Raw genomic sequence first — 19,393 nt, forward strand, 5'->3', positions numbered from 1 at the left:
TCTGAAAATTCTAGCACTGTTGTGTTTTTAAATGTCTAGATATGTTTTGTCAGATTAATATGAGAAGCTAATATGGAGAGTATAGACATTCTTGAATGAATTTTTAATTCTTTTGCATGATTTGTGAGTTAGCTGGGATTTTATTAGGATTTAATTTGTTTATTCGTGGCATAACTGATTCCCTCATTAGGTTGATGTGACTCTACTACATGATTTTTTTTAAGGCTGTCACTGTTCCAAAATTGTTTTAGAGGCAACACATTAAACAAGTCTTGTAACGACTTACATTCTTTCTACAACAATGAGGGCTCCTCATGAATGATACTTGAGAGAATATGTCATTAAATTAGTGTCACATTTGACAGTTAATAAGCTAAGGATGCAAAAACTCTTTTCCTTGATGCTCCTGGCATTATATCAGCTCTTTGTTTGTTATTAACAATATAGTCAATAGTAAATGTGTTTTTAAAATCTTTGTTGCATGTTGATGACATCATTTGTTGCTTGAACAGTAGATCATTGGTTCTTAACTGCTGTCATGAACCAAAAATGGTCTATAGACTGATAAATCACACGTCTGCTGTTATTCATTGACATTTTTTTTTAATTGACAGAAACTAGAAGGGGCAAAATATGAATATAATTAAATTAAATAATTATAATATATATTTTTTTAAATAATTACATTCTGAAATTTCACAACTTGCTGTTTCAAGAACTGAATGTTCTTCAGGGTTCACACTAATGAATTTACATGACTTTTCCAGTCATTCATGATTGTTTATTTATTATTTTTTATTTATTTTATTTTTTTCTCACAAGTAGCAATTTATTTAAAATAAACTATTTTACAGCTTGTGAAATATATTTCACAATATATATTTATAGATATTTTCATGACCTTTTATAAATTTCATGAAGATTTTATTAATTTCCATGACATTTTTCGAGTTTCTAGAACAGGACAAATTAAAAATAAAGAAATTAAAATGAGAAATTTGATGTCAGTTTACATCTTGAATTTTAGCTGTTTTTACTTATTTTAAAGCTGGCTTTGTCTTATTTAAAATAATTTTTAGCCATCTTGTGGTCCTTTGAAACAGTGTTATTTTAGTGTCGTTGAGATACTGTTACAGTTTTTATTATTTTGTTTTACATTTTATATTTCATTAAAAAGGTTTTTTTTTTTTAGGGTTTTACATTTTTGTGTATTACTTACTTTTTTATTTTAAATTTTTTATTAATTTAAATTTAAATTTTAGTTTAGGTACATCAGGTTAAACTAAAAGAAAATGAGAAATGTTGCCTTGGCAATGACTTTATTTCAAGTAACACACTTTTTTAAGGTTTTAGTTTTAGTAAACTATAATAACCCTGCTTTAGGAAGTGTTAAGGCCCCCTGATGGATCCCGGCCCCCTGGTTTACAATTTACAACACTGTTTTAGCTTAAAATTATTTTTGTAATTATTAGATATAATTGTCTCCTCTCCCTATTTCCTCTTCAAACAGAACGATGCTGAGAGTCTGGCCTCAAGATGTTGGAATTGGGAACTTGTTCGGTCAGCGCTCAGACCCTCTCTGACCGCAATGCCCTGGCAGTCCCGTCTTTCAATCAGGGCATGTGTGGAGGGAGCCCGCCACAGCAAAGTTTCCTCCTCCAGTCTCAGGACCCAGAGAGCTGGCTCAAGCACCGGGGAACCCTGGAGGACGGCTCCCACTCCTGTTCACTCCTGGAGCCCCAGAGCCTGGCTGACAGCTTCCTGTCCCATGCATCCAGTTTCGACACGCTCTATGTCCCCCACGCCTGTCCCATGGGTCTGGCACCATCCTCCCTGGATCTTGGAGGGTCATGCGAGGGGGCGGCCTCGTTGTGTCTGGACCCCGACATGCCCGTCAGCCCGAATATCATTAAACGGCGCAGGGGGGGACTCATTGAACAACGGGACATCATTAAAGCACACCAGGCACACAAGATCCAGAGCACCCCACAGGCCCGGCGCAAGGAATGGGAGTAAGTGGCACATGCACGCACACAGCATGCAATATAATAAGCTCTTTGCACACTTTGTAGAAACCTTCTTTCTAACTTTTATTGGTCAGACTACTTAAAGGAATACTTCACCCAGAAATGAAAATTCCATCATTTACTCCCCCTCATGCTGTTCAAGCCAGTTTGAATAATACATTTTAATAATGTTCTGGTTCACTGCCATTACCGTGAAGGGGTCTGAAGCTTTCAAGCTTCAAAAGGCACCATAAAATTATCATAAAAGTAGCCTTCTGAAGTGAGACGATAGTTTTATAAAATGGACAGACTGAAATGTTGGATATTCTTTGCTTAAAAATGTGTTCATGAGAGAAGTAGCAATGTCTGATTCACCAGCAAGAAGAATGGGGTCCCCCTCAGTAGAAATTGCGTTCGGGCCCCCTCTCCCTCGTCGGGCCCTTGGAATCATCCTAACCTGTGTGGGATTGACAGTTGTTAAACCAGGAGAAAAGTGGGCAGAAAATAAATATTTTATACACTATGAGCTTACTTGTTATCGCTGCCTTATATAGTACATGTCATAACACTGGGAAATTATAGGTGTGTTGCATCAAGCAAGATTTTCAGTACAGTCATTTGAGTGAAAGGACTATAGGAGCAGGAGAAGAGAAAAGACTCTTTCTGTAAAGAAGTAACAGCTGCAATGGCTACTTTTCATCCCATAATAATCCATGCATAGGAGATATTCTTAAAACACCTTTGTATTTGTGGTGTCATTCTTGCTGTTTAACTCTTTAAGAAGCACACTCAGAAAAAAAAAATATTCGAATTTCTTTGCATTATGAGCCTTTTTTAAATTGTTGAGATGTTCATTAATGTAAATTTTTAATAATTAATCACTTTATAAGGCGTTTATTGGCGTTTGGCAAACCAACTTTTAGGTGCATTACCAAAATATTGAATGTAAAGTTAGAACATGTTTAGATGTTAGAACTCATAATTCCTGTAAAAAAAAAAAAGTGAAGTAAAAATTTCATAAAATGGTTAACTCAACCACTTTCATCAAAAATATGTTTGAATATCAATTGTCAGCACACTTTTATGTTGAGAATATTTTAATTAATTGTTAGTCACTTGTACTTTTACACAGTTTTACTTTGATCTATTCAGCAAGCCTTCTGAAATTATATTATGTCAAATTACAAAATATTATATTTAGAGTGCAGAAAACAACAGAGGCAGCCCAAAGTACATAACCGCTGCAGCACTTGCATGAGTGTGAATGGCTAAAGGGAGTGTGGAAAGAGAAAAAGAGAGCTGTGTCCCACAGTGCTAGGCACTACTGAAATGATTACCTCTCATTTGGTTTTAAACACGGTATGAGGGCCTATAATGACCCTAACACCCCTGAGACACTCTCACAGGCTCCAGATATTCTAGATCCCGCTGAGCTGAGCAGCACATACTGTATCAGCTACTTTTTTTGCTTAAATGCACCCTAGTGCTGATGTACTGTGGGACTAATGCTTAAACAGAAATGGGAATGTCTGGGAATAATAAGCATTTTATTAGAGGAGATGGTGGAGTTACGATGAAATATCAGTGTAGTACAATAAGGCATTCCAGTGTTTGATTTGTGTAAATGAATGAAGGTCTAATGTACTGTTCCTGCGAGATAGAATACACATGGGTTTACTTACCTGTAATTTGTATATGATATGTCCTTATTTAGGAGAGGTACACATGCACCTAGCCTAATTTGATCTATCTGTTAGCCTGACAGAACAGCACTGTACATTCTGTCATTTTTTGTCAAGACTGTCAACACATAATTATGTGAATGATGTTGGATTACTGATCTTAGTTAATTTTATGTTTTTCTTCTACACAATATGGATAAAATGTTACTATACCTTTTTTTCTACCAATGCAGTGACTTTATCTGAATCAGCATTTCTCATCCATCTAGCCCTGCTGGATAATTAATACATTTCAAGCATTTAAGCATAAGCCTGTTAAGGTATTTATGCATTGATAATCATTCATATACATTAATTCACATGCATTTATGTTACCTTACATTACGAGGGCTGTCTGCAAAGTATCCAGCCATGTAATAAGAAAAATATAGACATTTATCGAAGAAGATAGAAGATACAAGAAACATTGTACATAGGACAATAACTCCTCAGTCCCCTTCAAAGTAGGCATCTTGGGACCTCACACAGTTCTGCCAGCGTCTCTTCCACTGTTCAAAACACTCTGCATAATCCTTTGTATGAACGGCCATCAGCTGCCTCGTCATATTTTCCTGAATCACATCGACTGTCTGAAATCTCTTCCCTTTCAAAGGTGATTTTCAAATGTGATCTTCTTCGATAAATGTCTCTATTTTTTATATTACATGGCTGGATACTTTCCAGACAGCCCTCGCATGTGACCTAAATGTACATTTATTTATTCATTTAGCAGGCACTTCTGTCCAAAGCAAATTACCTTTGTAATACATACATAAGTCACTCTAATATACTGTACAAACTGCATGGCCAGAAAAACGATTATCAGCAGCAGTCTCTTGCAAGCTGCATTTTCAGTCAAGTCCAGATCAGAATTTATAGCCCCCCACCCACCCCACAATCCCTCAATGCAAAAGCACAGCTGAAAATTGTAGTTTTGTAGACAAATATAAATCGTGCCTATGTAAAAATGTCTGAATTTTCATTCATTCATTAATTCATCTATACTAAACTATATTTTTAATTAATACATATTTTATATTCTATATTTTTGTTTTATTTTATTTTACTTCTATGTATTATATACATTTATTTCAATGGACAAGTGTTGTTGATAGTGTTGTTGAGAGAATTCCAGACTAGGTGCTGGATTGAGGTCAAAAGTGGTGTCTTTGTAGAAGCTTAAAGCAGCACTATGTAACTTTTTCTGTGTTCAAAATTGCAAAATGTATACAATGAGCGAGTACATCATGAATTCATCTTCCAAAACGCGTTTTTGTCTTATTCCGAATCACTACGGTACACTTATAATAAGTACTTATATTTGGACTATTGTAGCCTGGTCGGGTCGTCACCGCTGCGGAGTAACACATACCTGCGTGAATCGCCATAGACATAAACTTAGAGAAGTAGCTCCGGTTGGAACGTTCTTCCGTGGGATGTGTGCAGTTCTGTTTATTAACCGCTAGAGCGCCAAAAGTTACATAGTGCTGCTTTAAATATAACATAGTTGTATAAATATGACATGGTCACAGAATAATTCCTTCCATTGTCCATTCCATACTTTGACTGGTAGTATCAATTTAAAGTGGGCATTGCAAGAATGACTCTAAATTATGGTAGTAATGTCAAAATGTTTCTTTTTTTATGGCAAACCTTATGCATGATATGGATAAGCTTCATGTTTTTATGTCTGTGTTGTGTTCTGCGTGTTCACCCATTGCCTGTCATGATAGTATTTCAACGTGACCACAGAAAGGTTACATATGAGTCACAGCTCTCGTAAAACATAAGCCCCTGTCCTCCTTCAGCACATACGTAAAAGAGCCTGCGCTTTTCCTGTCAGCAAACAACTATTTAATATCTGTGCTTTATACAGTTAAATGTTCTGTTTTTTTTCTCCAGACACTGGAAGGACACATGCTAATTTTGTTCTTTTTAGCAGTCTCAGCCCTTAATATTAAGATGTTAAAAAGCACATTTTCCAGTGGTTTAGAAATGGGGCAGTCTTCCATCTGTTTTAGGTGCTGTCTGTGAGTGTGGTGAAAATATTTAGCACTAGCCAGATTTATGGTCTTTCATTTTCATTTTCATACACTAATGCAAAGCAGTTAATGGACAAATGGGAAGCATATAACATCTAATCTGTGATCTTAGCCCGCTTTCTGTCTTATATTTGGTCCAAATTGTTCAGAGAGACATTTAAGTGTACTAAAACCATGTTGCATGACTCTGTTGTGTGTGTATGAATGTGCTGTGTGACTGCGTGGGAGTCTCTGTTCTGTTGTTAAGTAACAGACAGGAAAAAGACAAAGCCTGGGAAAAAAATTGCTGTCACAAGTGCACAATATCATTTGTCATTTCTCACACATAGAGAGACAATGGCGCTTCGCAATATGTCTTGCGCTGGGCTATTATCGCCAATGTCTCTACAGATGCCTAATGGTTTGTTGATGCTCGCCTGGGTTGCGTGATTAAGCACTGTCAGGATAACCCAGCACATGACGGTAGACAATAGCGCCGGTGCAGTCAAGAGTGACACAGTGTTTTCATCTCCCATCCGACTTCACTGTATTTAAAGAGGCACAGGTCAAAGGCATCGTCATGGCAACCTCGTCGCTGATTGCGCCAAAATCAAAAATCTCGAAAAGTGGCTGGAGCGGATCCTCGAGCCACCCGTCCCCATTGCCTCCTTTCAAGATCTAATTAAACCTCTCACGCAAACTGAACTTTGACCCTCTAGCTTTCTGTGAAACCCGGGCGGCTTTGAACACACTTTACCCAGGCCTTTTCATGCAAGCATATCAGAATGCAACATATATGCTTGATCACTGGAGTAATTGAAGCAGCATAATAATGTCACCATTTAATGACACTGTATGGTTTATAAATATAAAGAGTAATAATAATAATAATAATAATAATTATTATTATTATATTTATTGTCTGTAGATAATAGGTAGGTCTGGTGTCACAGATTTGATCTTCAGTTTTGGGAATTATTTTATTTTATTTATTTTTTTAAATGAAGATGCATTGTTATTTTGTTGTTCATATAGTTGTTTTGGTGGTTAATGGGGAATATTCACATGCCTGGAGAAAGAAAAAAAAATGCAGGCATCCTAGAAAAGGATATTTTCTTTACTAGATGGTTTGTGTTACACTATTGAGAGTCAGATTATCTGTTTTACAATCACATGTATTTACATGTATTTGTTACAGTTCCTTATGAGGTTATATATATATATATATATATATATATATTCCAAAGCCAGTTTTTACTCCCATTTGGTGCTAAATGGGTGTTAATTTTGGACCCTGTGCTCAGAACATCACTGGAAGGGAGACACATTGTAAGATAATGAGAGAAACAGGTTGGGCAGGAGCTGCTCTACAGTGTAGAACAGAGGCCAGATGACAGACAGGCTTATATTTAGATTATATTCATAGGACTCGCACATACTGTACATTCATGAAACATACAGTAGCTGCACAGATACATGCACAAGTAAATAAACCTAAAAAAAAAACCTAACCCTTACACAGTTCTCAATGCATTTTTACCTTTTCATGAAGACATTATTTACTAAGTACTTTTCCTTATGTCTGTAGGTTTTACTTTTACTATTGTTGGACATTTGGTGACCCACATGCAGTCACAATCATTCATGAAAACACACAGATATGCTTAGAGACATTTATGATAAACACTCAAAGATACACTCACAAACATTCATAAAACACACACACACGCACGCACACACGCACGCACGCACGCACACACACACACACACACACACATGAATAAATAACATTTTAAAATATATTAAACAGTTATTTTAAACTCTAATAATCTTTCACTGTTTTTACTGTATTTTTGATCAAATAAATTCAGCCTTGGTGAATATGAGACTCGTTCAAAGACATCCAAAAATCTTTTGAATGGTAGTGTATACTGTATATAATTTATAATTTGTCTCAAAATCATAAGACTGATTATGGCTGAATCTTTTAAGAGTATTATGCTAGAATGCTAATAACTATGAATTTGGTGAAAGTGTCACCTACTGGTCAATACTTATAAGCAATTATTTATTAATATCTCATTAATTTTTTCCTTGTAGAAGTCCTGTGAGTCCAGACTTTACTGAACTGCATGACATTATCTTAAATGGCAAACTAAGATATCTCTTATCACACATGATCACATATGCAGGGTGCCCAACTATTTAAAGAGGTATGGATGTTTATATTGAGAGGCATTTGGTGTTTTTGTCTTCAGGGGACATTTAAGATTCATTTGAAAGCATTTTCACCTTAAATTGTTCTGTTCACCCTATAAATGTTCCACCCTCAACAACCAGCAGAGTTTAAATGCCAGACTTGTTTGTCAAAGCTGAATAATTTATGTTGACATGTTGAAAAGGCCTATTCATCAGCCTGATCTGATGTGTTTGTCAGTCACAAAAGGAGGAGGGACAGAAATGAAGAATGATGTGTTTGGATGCACAAGCACAGTCTCTTATTTGTCAGTGTGCTCACAAATTTAGTATAATCAGCAATGCTGAAAAAATCTGAACCATTTAATTTCACAACTTATTTACTTAAAATAATTAAATAAATACGTTTAGTAATTAAAAAAGTTTAGTAATTATAGACTAAATGAGGTCCTTTTTTTACACAATGCAACAGTAAAAAAGAATAATCTGGGGTTGATGGGGTAGGACCAGAGCATGTCAGGTTGATGCATTACTTTTGAATGTATTGATGATCTAGATCTGTCCTTAGTCTGGAGAGAGGAGACAAATGGAAAAATGAGTAAAGATTTATGTCAGAAAATGTAATTGGTTGCTAAAGTAAATGATTTTACAAATAAGGATTTAATCAATGAAAACAAGACATCATGTAGAGTATTTTGTTTATTTAAAGGGGTCATATGATGCGATTTCAATTTTTCCTTTCTCTTTGGAGTGTTACATGCTCTTGGTGCATAAAGAAGATCTGTAAAGTTGCAAAGACTAAAGTCTCAAATCCAAAGAGATATTCTTTATAAAAGTCAACCACGCCTACCTAAAATGCCTCGTTTAAACACGCCCCCACATGTCTAAGTCACGATGTGGGAAGACTTGCATAACGCCGTCCAAATGTTCACGCAAAGAAAGAAGGCGTAACTTTTATTCTTGCTGTAATATTGTTGTTTCGTTGTGAAAGCGAAACTACTTTGTTTGGCCTTCCAAAAGAGGACGATATCCGCTTCGTCAAGCCTGGAGCTGATCCGTGCTGGTCGCTGAGGAAATACATCAACTTCGCGCTGTGGATCGCCGGATCGGCTTTCACCGTGGACGAAGCGGAGTCCAGCCCGGGGTCGTCACATGTGGTTGCCACAGGCATCACAATATGATAAGGGACGTAACATTTCCGTCACACGCTTGAGGAATTCGGCCAATCACAACGCACTGGATAGCTGGCCAATCAGAACACACCTCGCTTTTTCAGACCCATGAGCTTTGTAAAAATCGACGCGTTTCAGAAAGGCGGGGCATAGAGGAGAAACAATAATGTACAGTATGTGGAAAATAATGTGTTTTTTGAACCTTAAACCGCATAAACACTTTTCATTACACCAAATACACAAAATAATGCTCTTTTTAGTAGCATCATATGATCCCTTTAAATAAACAGTTTCATAAAAAATGTTTGGTAATGTTTTTTTTTTTTCTTAAATGATATTACTAATTATTTCTTGAAGCTACTTTCAATTAAACTATTATGACTTCAGTAATTCTAGGAATAAGTGTTATTAAATAATTTCTTGCAATATACCGACTGTTTGCTAAAAATGCTGTTCACCACAGATAAATATCAGTGTTACTCACAGCTGCTTCTGAAAAGACTATACATATGGAGTCATGAGGTGTGTAGAACTGGTTTGGGAAATGGTTTCATTGTAGGGCTCATGTAAGCTCAAGAAAAACCAGGGCAAGCATACAGACTGACCTTCTGGATAGATAACCATTACACTGACAAATTCTCCTGTTTTCTGTCCAGACACCTTCAACAAACACCTCCCGCTGACCGTAAGATGAAGGCTGCTCCTCTTAGCCTCAGAGAAAATAGATTTTTTTTTTGATGTTGGTCTGCATTCAGTCTTTTTAGCGAGTGCATTTTTGAGGTCTACATTTTTTATTCTCCACATTTTGCTTTCAAATATCAGGCGTTTTAGGTGGGAAATAGGTTCCATTTGTACCTGAAGCAGACTAGGCTGATGACGTATTTTTACATCTTACTGTATGTAAGACTAGGTTTGTAATATGCTGTTTATATATACCTTTCAGAATCTGTAAAATGTTAATTATTTTACCAAAAAAAGGAGTGGTCATACAAAATGCATGTTATTTTGACCTGAATTAGATATTTCACATAAAAGATGTTTACATATAGTCCACAAGAGAAAATAATAGTTGAATTTATCAAATTTAGCCTGTTCAAAAGTTTACATGTGCTTGATTATTAATACTATGTTGTTTCCTGGATGATCCACAGCTTTTTTTTTGTGATAGTTGTTCTTGAATCCCTTGTTTGTCCTGAACAGTTCAACTGCACGCTGTTCTTCAGAACAATCCTTCAGGTCCCATTTTGAGCATATTTTGCATATTTGAACCCTTTCCAACAATGACTGTATGATTTTGAGATCCATCTTTTCACACTGAGGACAACTGAGGGACTCATATGCAACTATTAAAAAAGGTTCAAAAGGTCACTGATGCTCCTGAAGGAAACACGATGTAACACGAAAACATATGAAATACATTCAGACCCGGCTGTTTTTAAATTTACTACCATGGGTCATATCTCAAACAAGGACAACATTTGTTCAGGTGCTAACTACCCTTTTTGCTAATGAACCAATGCCTTTTGATTGCATGTGTTTTTCTCTAATAGCCCCTATTTGCTGTTTTGCTTCTAATATATGATATGTAACATGACCTCGCCAGCTGTGATTTGAAGAGTCATTTTATGACACCAGGAATGGCATACAATAAACAAACTCATTAAATAATGTAGTTTTAGAGATTGCTTATCACCTGGAAAAAGAAGATAAAAAAAAAATAAATAAAAAAAAGCTCAAGGCGTCTATATTTCATCCTCGTTACTAAACATGTTACACACCAGGAAATGTTATTTCACTACGCATGGGATGATAAATGATCCATCCAAACAGTTAAATTTTTAGCATATTTAACATTATATTTCTGCTGATTTAAGTACAGCGAATGAGATCAACCCATGTGTTTCAGCTGCATTCTAGGTTATGGTGTAAGTAACACAGCTTGTGGGAAGGGCTTTTGTGTTAAGAATAGACTTCACAAATCATTTTGTTTTTAATTTCAGTCTCTTTCCCCTTCAGTTTCTTTGAGATCATTGCCTCTATCAGCTTCCTGCGGTAATGTTGTTGTAGCTTTAATAGACCCAGTCTCAGAGAAACAGAACGTGAAATATGTGCTCTCACACTCCAGTCTGACTCTGTTATACACCAACCCACAGTCTTGTGTGTTTTTAATTATTTATGCCCCAGATTTATTGATTTTATGGAAGCTGCTGCTGGCAAAGTCATGAAATTACATGTCAGACACTTTGGTTGAGATAAGCACTTCGTTGCAAATTTGCAAGTTGGTCAGGTTTGCCAATCAAAAAAAAATGATGAGCTGATTTGTTTTCTTTGAAAATAACTACAGAAAAAATTTATAACAATTATAAAATGTTATTGTCACAGATGTTCATTTGACTGTAATTTTTCATCAGTGGGTGCTAATTATTCAGCGTTCTCATTCTCTCATTCTCTTGATTAATTAGTTATCTAGAATCTAAAGATATTTAATTTGAATCAAAGCATTCTCATAATAAAGGGAGGTCATTGTCTAAGGCTGAATCATTCATATCAGACCACATGAAACAGCTTATGAATTCATTATATTATTTGCTTCTTCGGCCATTAGGACATAATTTGCATTAACAAAAGCAGAATCCAAAAGGAGACACCCACATACTTCCTATAGTCTGTTGGGTTGTCTTATAAATGTTCTTTCCCCATTAGCAAATTTCATAAACGAGATTAAAAGTTCCTTTCACTCTTATTTTTCCATTTTCTCCATTGATGTAGCCCACAAATGAATTCAAAAGGAGTTATTACAGTGGTCTGTACAAAAAGATTGCTGCTCATAAAAACTACATCATGTTCGTGACTGAACTGGGTAGTTAACTAGACTCATGTAGACTGTATATCCTCCTAATAAACAATGTGTTATTGATCTAGAACAGTTCTCAATTGGTGGGTTGCTAAAATAATGCTAAATGCAAATAATAACATGCAACATACTAACGATATAATTATAATTGATAATAATTATGCATGTAGTTTGAATGGTAAAATAGATAGAAGGGCTCAACTGTAGACATAACACACTATTCTGGGGCCGGTTGTAAAACAGTCACAGTTTTCCAAGTATGGTAAATCACGTGCTGTTGTTTATGTCAGTTTTTTTTCTATTCACTCTATTTTATTGTTAATTATATTTATTGTCTTATATTTATTGTTTATTGTTTTGCATGTTGTTGTGTCTGTTCAGTTCATAATAACATTTATCAACCAAAATATGAACATTTGCTGAAAATGTACTCACCCTCAGGCCATCCAAGATGTAGATGAGTTTGTTTCTTCATCATAACAGATTTGGATAAATTTAGCATTACATCATTTGCTCACCAATAGATCCTCTGCAGTGAATGGGTGCCATAAGAATGAGAGTAAAAACAGCTGATTAAAACATCACAATAATTCACAAAACTCCACTCCAGTTAAAAGGGTCATATGATGCGATTTAAATTTTTCCTTTCTCTTTGGAGTGAAATGCAGCGTTTGTAAGAAACAAATCCATCATTGAGACATTTTAACTATAAACCATTGTCCTGTCTTCTCACATCAAAATCCACAGACATATTTGTTTAGAACTGTTTTTGCTAGTAAATGGTACTTTGTCTGTGCATATTTCTCTCCTGAATCAGATGAGATGCCATTTTTTAAGCAGTATTATGGATAAAGGACTGCTTATTTTAGCAGGAAGCAAAAGTTAAAAATGGCTTGTTTGGCATAGAGGAGAAACAATAATGTACAGTATGTGGAAAATAATGTGTTTTTTGAACCTTAAACCGCATAAACACATTTCATTACACCAAATACACAAAATAATGTTCTTTTTAGCAACATCATATGACCCCTTTAACATCTTGTGGAGTGAAATGCAGCGTTTGTAAGAAACAAATCCATCATTGAGACATTTTAACTATAAACCATTGTCCTGTCTTCTCACATCAAAATCCACAGACATATTTGTTTAGAACTGTTTTTGCTTGTAAACTGTGCATATTTCTCCCCTGAATCGACTTTTTCACTGGAGAAAGCAATATTATGGACTTTACTGTGAATTATTGTGATGTTTTTATCGGCTGTTTGGACTTTCATTCTGATGGCACCATGTTCCGATAAAGAAAAAATTCTCAACTACATCTTGGATGGTCTCTTTTTTTTTCCCAGTCAAACACATTTTCAGTGTTTAATTTTAAGTAATTTTTGTTTACATTTGTACATTAAACATGTAAAATCTGTAAAACCAATGTAAAATCTGCGTCCTTAAGACAAATCTGTTGAGAATCTAGTCTTCAAGGGCCCTTTGGTTCTTTGCAGCTTGTGACAAAGTACAAAGACAAGCATGGAGCAATTGTAGAGGGAGGTGAGTATAGTGGGGGTGGGAGCTTTCAAGAGCATCGCTCCATGCTCAAAACATAAAAGTGATGAGAAAACAGCAGGCCAGGTGAATGTCAGATCTTTCCTTTGCTGTGGAATCACTCACATACATGTTCAGGTCGCATTTAAATATCAAAGATGACAACGTGTTTGGAAACCCGCGGCATACCGGTGAAAGTCTGTTTTGGGATATAATGGCATTAACCCCATTTTGGTCTTATATGTGATTATGACAAATAGATGCAGTGCTGTTCCTTGATTCGTCATTACAAATTGGGTCTTAATTAATGTGTTTGACCTACCTGTTGTGCACCTGGGATAGTCTGAGAATTGTGTTTGGCTGGTGAAAGATTGTATGTGTGTGTGGTTGCTCGTTCTCTTTAGATGCTTCATCATTTTGCCAGCTCCATACCTCTATTGGGAGGCCACAGTCATAGCTCATGTGTGATGATGAGTAATGTTTGTTTGGAGAACGGGCTGATAGATGGAGACAGCTAATAGGGGCATTTCATGGAAGCGTCTCGCACCTGCTTCCAGCATTATACAATCTCATCATCTCCCCCTTGTGGTGCATAATGATACTGCATTAACGATCACATTTTTTTGTAAGTGTCAGTTGTTGTTGTTGTTTTTTTTCACAGAGAAGGAGTTCTACAATATCAGGAAAAAACTATCCATTAGCTTTATCATTAATCTCAAATGCAGTTGCTTCTTTGGGGAAGGACCCCCAAGACGTATATGATTTGAAATCTTCTAGATGCATTTCTTAAAATCAGTCATTTGAAGCATAAATGCCATGTGACTTCAGCAAGGAAAAAAAAAGATTTTCATATATTTTTATATGTATGTTTTTGCTTCACATGTTAAAAGTTTGTATTTAGGGTGATATAGTGTCACTATACTCACAATATATTTGCTACAGATTTTCTGGTGAATTGTGAACCTCATGATGACTTTTTTTTTTTTAATAATAGTGTCTGGTTTCCAAATAATTTCAGTGAAGCAATCCAATGCAAAACCCTGATGCAACAGTTGGTGCTAGGTCATCTCATCGTTTCATTAATATTGCTGTTTAATGAATTGTTCTATTGGTGCATTACATAAATTGAATCATCTTTCTTTGTTTCATTATATATATATATATATATGTGTGTGTGTGTGTGTGTGTGTGTGTGTGTGTGTGTGTGTGTGTGTGTGTGTGTCTGTGTGTAAATATTACATACATTATATATTACATACATTACATACATATGTATACATACATAAAAAAATGCATATTTTTATGTATGTGAATATTGGTGCATTACATAAATTAAATCATCTTTCTTTTGTTTCATTTTAAATATATATATATATATATATATACTGTATGTGTGTGTGTCTGTGTGTGTGTGTAAATATTATTTAAAATATTAAATCATGTCAAAAAGCAAAATATTTGATACAGCTGATAACTCTTTATTGAAGTTTTTTTTTTTTAAATCCCTGTGAAGAAAGTAAATGTAAAAAATGCTTTCAGAACCAAGGCTGCTGAAAAATTGGGCAGCACTGCTATGCCCTATTATCAGTAGACCTTAGTCAGGGAAGCCCCATATTTAATTTTTGACAGGAATGAAAACGAGTCTGTAAGGGACAGTCGTACAGTGCATTCAGTGGATTGGACTGTTTTTAAACTACATACTGTACAGTATGTGCCATTGTAAAGACTGCAAGTTTCTCAAAGCCTCATTTTCATGTGTTAAATTCAATGTGGTGTTTAACGTGATGAAACTCTATAGAGTGAATAAATCCCTTGGTTAAAGATTTTCCATAAGTCAATGGCTACCGTCAACTGTTTGGTTACCAACATTCTTTCAAATATCTTCTTTTGTGCTCCTTTGGTGCTCGACAAAGAAACTCATACAGGTTTGGAACAATTTGAAGTGAGTAAATAATGACAGAATTTATATTTTGGGGTGAACTATCCCTTTAAGAGTACACTTAGTTAATTCTCCTTTGGGAAATTAGACCAAAACAAATAAATAAATAAATAGCAGAAATAGATTTTAGATGCCTGAAACTGTATCGAACATTTGTGACCTTTAACATTGATTGTTTACACATTTGCATGCACATTTTGCATGCAATGTCAATTACATTGTCACAATCAAAAATCTCTCTTTGATCACATGGAGTGATGCTTCACTTTCAGATACTGACCGTAACTGAACCCTGCTCAAACCAACACATCACACCACACAGACAAATACTAACATCTCACATGCACAACACTACCATCTTCCTCCACCTCATCCTCAGCCCCATCTGTCCCTACTCTGAATCTCTGACGCCCTTGTCTGTGCCAGCGGGGTGAGAGCCAGGCATGCCATCCATCCTCCCCTGCCATATGGGTTATAAACCTCCGGCAAACACTGCCAGGACTGTCTCCTGAGGGAAGCTTTTGAATGGCCATTGTACAGGAAGTGTAATTTACAATGCTGCTCTGATCTCCTCTCCAAATTCCAGTATGAATAATAACATTAATTTGACTTCATTTTAATATTCAGAGCAGCAAAATGTACTTTATAGAGATGGATTATTTAATTTCAAAAATAGGAAAACTGTGCTATGGCATTGATCAGGAAGTCTGGTGCACTTGTTAGAGCTTGTTAGAATTGCAGATTTTTGCTAGCTGTTTAATTTTTCAACATAAGGTTTCATATACAGTCCTGTTTGTATGCAGCCAGCAGTTATAAATAATTCTCATTCATTCATGGCTCTCTGATGCTAAATTTCTTTAAAATTTACTAGTCTTGCATCATCCAAATATTAATTTATTTACTTACTTTGCTTTTTAGACAGGCTAGAGGAGATGCTACTGGTTTTAGACTGAAATCCAGGATTCAGGAGTCACTGTTTTGGAAATGAGACATTTTTAAAAATCTTATTAGAAACATTATCCTTGCAAAAACATACTGTGGCTTTACCATGATACAGTGAGGATGCCAGACGGTAATAGAATGATACTTTGATATGTACTATGTTACTGAATGATCAGTGTCATATACTGTGATATGTGCGACACATGACTCTCCAATGTTCAGTCATTTTATTTCTCACCCATTTGATTATTATATTTTTTTCATGGAACGAGAAATTTACAAATTGCTCTTTTTCATTCTATGACAGTCAGTTAGGATGGATGCTGTCAAAAGTGTAAAAGTTCCAATAAATAATGAATAAATAAAATCAGAAATATCCCATACAAGTTACTCTCCAGTGTTGTTATTGTTACCTTAAACCAAAACTGTTTAAAAAAAATGAAAATAAAGCAGAAATAAGATGAAATATAAATATTAGATGGAAAACTTACACTTAAACATGTAAACAAAAAATAAGCAATGTTGAAAATAAATAATTGAAATAAAGTTTAAGTTAAAGTACTACAACTAAAACTAAAACTGAAATTAAAGCTAATTTGAAAGATTGTGTAATATATATATATATATATATTACTAAAACATGACCTAAAATTAAAATGAAAATTGAAAATATGTAGATAAAAGCTAATTTAATAACATTAATTAATTAATCAATTAATTCTAAACAAAAATACTAATAACTGTTATTCTCACTGGGATTTCCTTTTACGCTGTTGCTTCAAGCTGCTACCACTAGATGGAGCCAGATGTCTGTATACTACAACAATAATAGCCATTGACACTTCACACGCATTACAAAGAGTAACAGGTGTCTCTGAGCTTGGATTTGCTATTCTTATCTTATATCTGATGTGTTTGTAAATTCACAGTGCAAGAAAAAGCAGTTTTGGCTGTAATCAGCCATTCAAATGATTATATGTTTGAGGATGATGTAGTGTGATGATCACGGCACGCACAATAATTAATATCCTGTTTCGTGTTGTTGTTCGTAGTCTTCCTGTTGCCCTATGCAATTATACATTTCTGAATCACTGCATGGGAAGGTATAAACAAGACTGTGCAGCTTCAAACTCAGATATCTCACAAAAACAAACACATTTACATATTTTTACAGATTTTTCTGCTGTCTTCCAACTGACAATCAGTTGTCGTACACTAAAATAAAACTGAGATTATTTTCTGAATATGCAATTTATATAAGCTTGAGTTATGGTTTCAGCCCAGTCAGTTGAGATGAGGAGAAGATGAGGCTGTTGCTAGGTAACAGAGCACAGAAAACACAAGCCAAATCGCTTGAATTAGGGCTTGGTTGAGATACTGCACTGATCCCATAGATGGGCTTTATTTAGTCTATGTGAGCTGTGATCAAGTGCTCTCGTCTGGGCTTTGTGTTGCTGGTGCTTTTGTGGTGTCATTTCTAAGGCGATCATTTCAAATACTACCCAGGCTCATTATGCATGAAACAAGATGTGAGAAAATGTGTCACTGTCACTAGATTGTCCAGGACAGGGTGTGTTTTTTCCTTCTGAAACTGTATTTCTCCAATTTAAATGACATTTTGGAAGACGTGTTACAGATACCTGATCAAGTTTATTTTAAGACGTCCGAAAGAAACAAGGGGGCTTTAAAGAGCGAATTTGTGAAATTTATTGTTGATAAAAAAGACGAAAGATAATTAAGTCCATAAAACACATGTGGTGTTGCAATAAAAATGATAAGAAAACTTCTGGTTAGTGGCAGTCAAGGTGTGTTTCTTATTTTGCAGCCTCTCATTTCAAATTGCAATTAAGTTGAATACTAAAAACAGAAGGCATTTTGTCGTTGAAGACAAATATATAATGGATTAACTATCCACGTTGTCCATTTGTACTATAAAAGAAATGAAAACTCTGCCCTTTTTAAAGGAATACACCCCAAATCCAAGATGTAGATGAGTTTCTTCATCGGAACAGATTTAAAGAAATTTTGTGTTACTTCACTATAGGTCCTTTGCAGTGAATGGGTGCCGTCAGAATGAGAGTCCAAACAGCTGATAAACACATCACAATAATCCCCACGATTCCAGTCAATCAATTAACATCTTGTGAAGTGAAAAGCTGTGTGTTTGTAAGAAACAAATTCATCAGGAAGATGTTTTTAAGATGTTTTTAACTTCAAACCATCGCTTCAGGCTAAAATACACTTCCTCTATCCATAATATTGCTTCATTCTCCAGTGAAAATTATGTCAGTGGATTTTGATGTGAGTGAATGGACTTTTTTCACCGGAGGAAGCGTTAATATGGATTATGGACTAATAATGGATTTTTTTGCCATAATAATCACCAACATGCAGACTGAAGTTGTGTTGTATACTTGTAAGATATAACCAGTAAACTATCCCTGTAAGAATTTGTGTTTGGTCTGGAAGGATGATTCGCAATCTAGATATATTGTCATTGGTGGTATATTTCAGTTGAAAGTTGCATTGTAAATGAGCATGTAAATCCTGCAGGTTGGACGTTTGGATTGTCTGTAGCATATATACAGCATGTCTCTGAATGTGACAGTGGGTGTACATATAAGATCACAGCTGTGAAAGGTGTCTTTTTGTTGAGTGAACATTGTGCAGCCAACAACGGGAGGAACAAATTAAAAATTCAACGGTGTACAGTCACCATGGAGACCACTATTAGGATGACAAGGACACTACATTATGTGGGAGCGGAGATGTCTCGTAGGTTCATGCCTCTTGGTAAGCTTTTAATTAGTTGGGGGAAAAAATACAAAACTTAAACAGAGAGACCAGGGTCTGCTGATTTACCTTGGATTGAGGTACTACTAGAACTGTCAAATGAATTGTGTTTTCTGTGATCAAACACAGACCCATTGGACAGAAGTAGGAGGAGGGAGAGAGAAAGACAAACACAGAGAGACAATTACTAGTCTAGACATTACATATTATAAA

At 35.4% G+C, this 19,393-nt stretch overlaps 1 protein-coding gene across 1 annotated transcript in view; it reads left to right on the plus strand.

Moving 5' to 3' along the window:
• Positions 1 to 1,536: 1,536 nt before the first annotated feature.
• Positions 1,537 to 19,393, plus strand: part of LOC107700326 (probable voltage-dependent R-type calcium channel subunit alpha-1E) — a 163,023-nt gene continuing 145,166 nt past the window's right edge. The window contains exon 1 of the mRNA XM_016501959.1: positions 1,537 to 2,012. Within this exon, the coding sequence (XP_016357445.1) occupies positions 1,537 to 2,012 (476 nt within the window). The remainder of the gene's footprint in view (positions 2,013 to 19,393) is intronic.

Source organism: Sinocyclocheilus anshuiensis, unplaced genomic scaffold (assembly GCF_001515605.1).
Source record: "Sinocyclocheilus anshuiensis isolate Anshui unplaced genomic scaffold, SAMN03320099.WGS_v1.1 scaffold477, whole genome shotgun sequence".
Classification (NCBI taxonomy): domain Eukaryota; kingdom Metazoa; phylum Chordata; class Actinopteri; order Cypriniformes; family Cyprinidae; genus Sinocyclocheilus; species Sinocyclocheilus anshuiensis.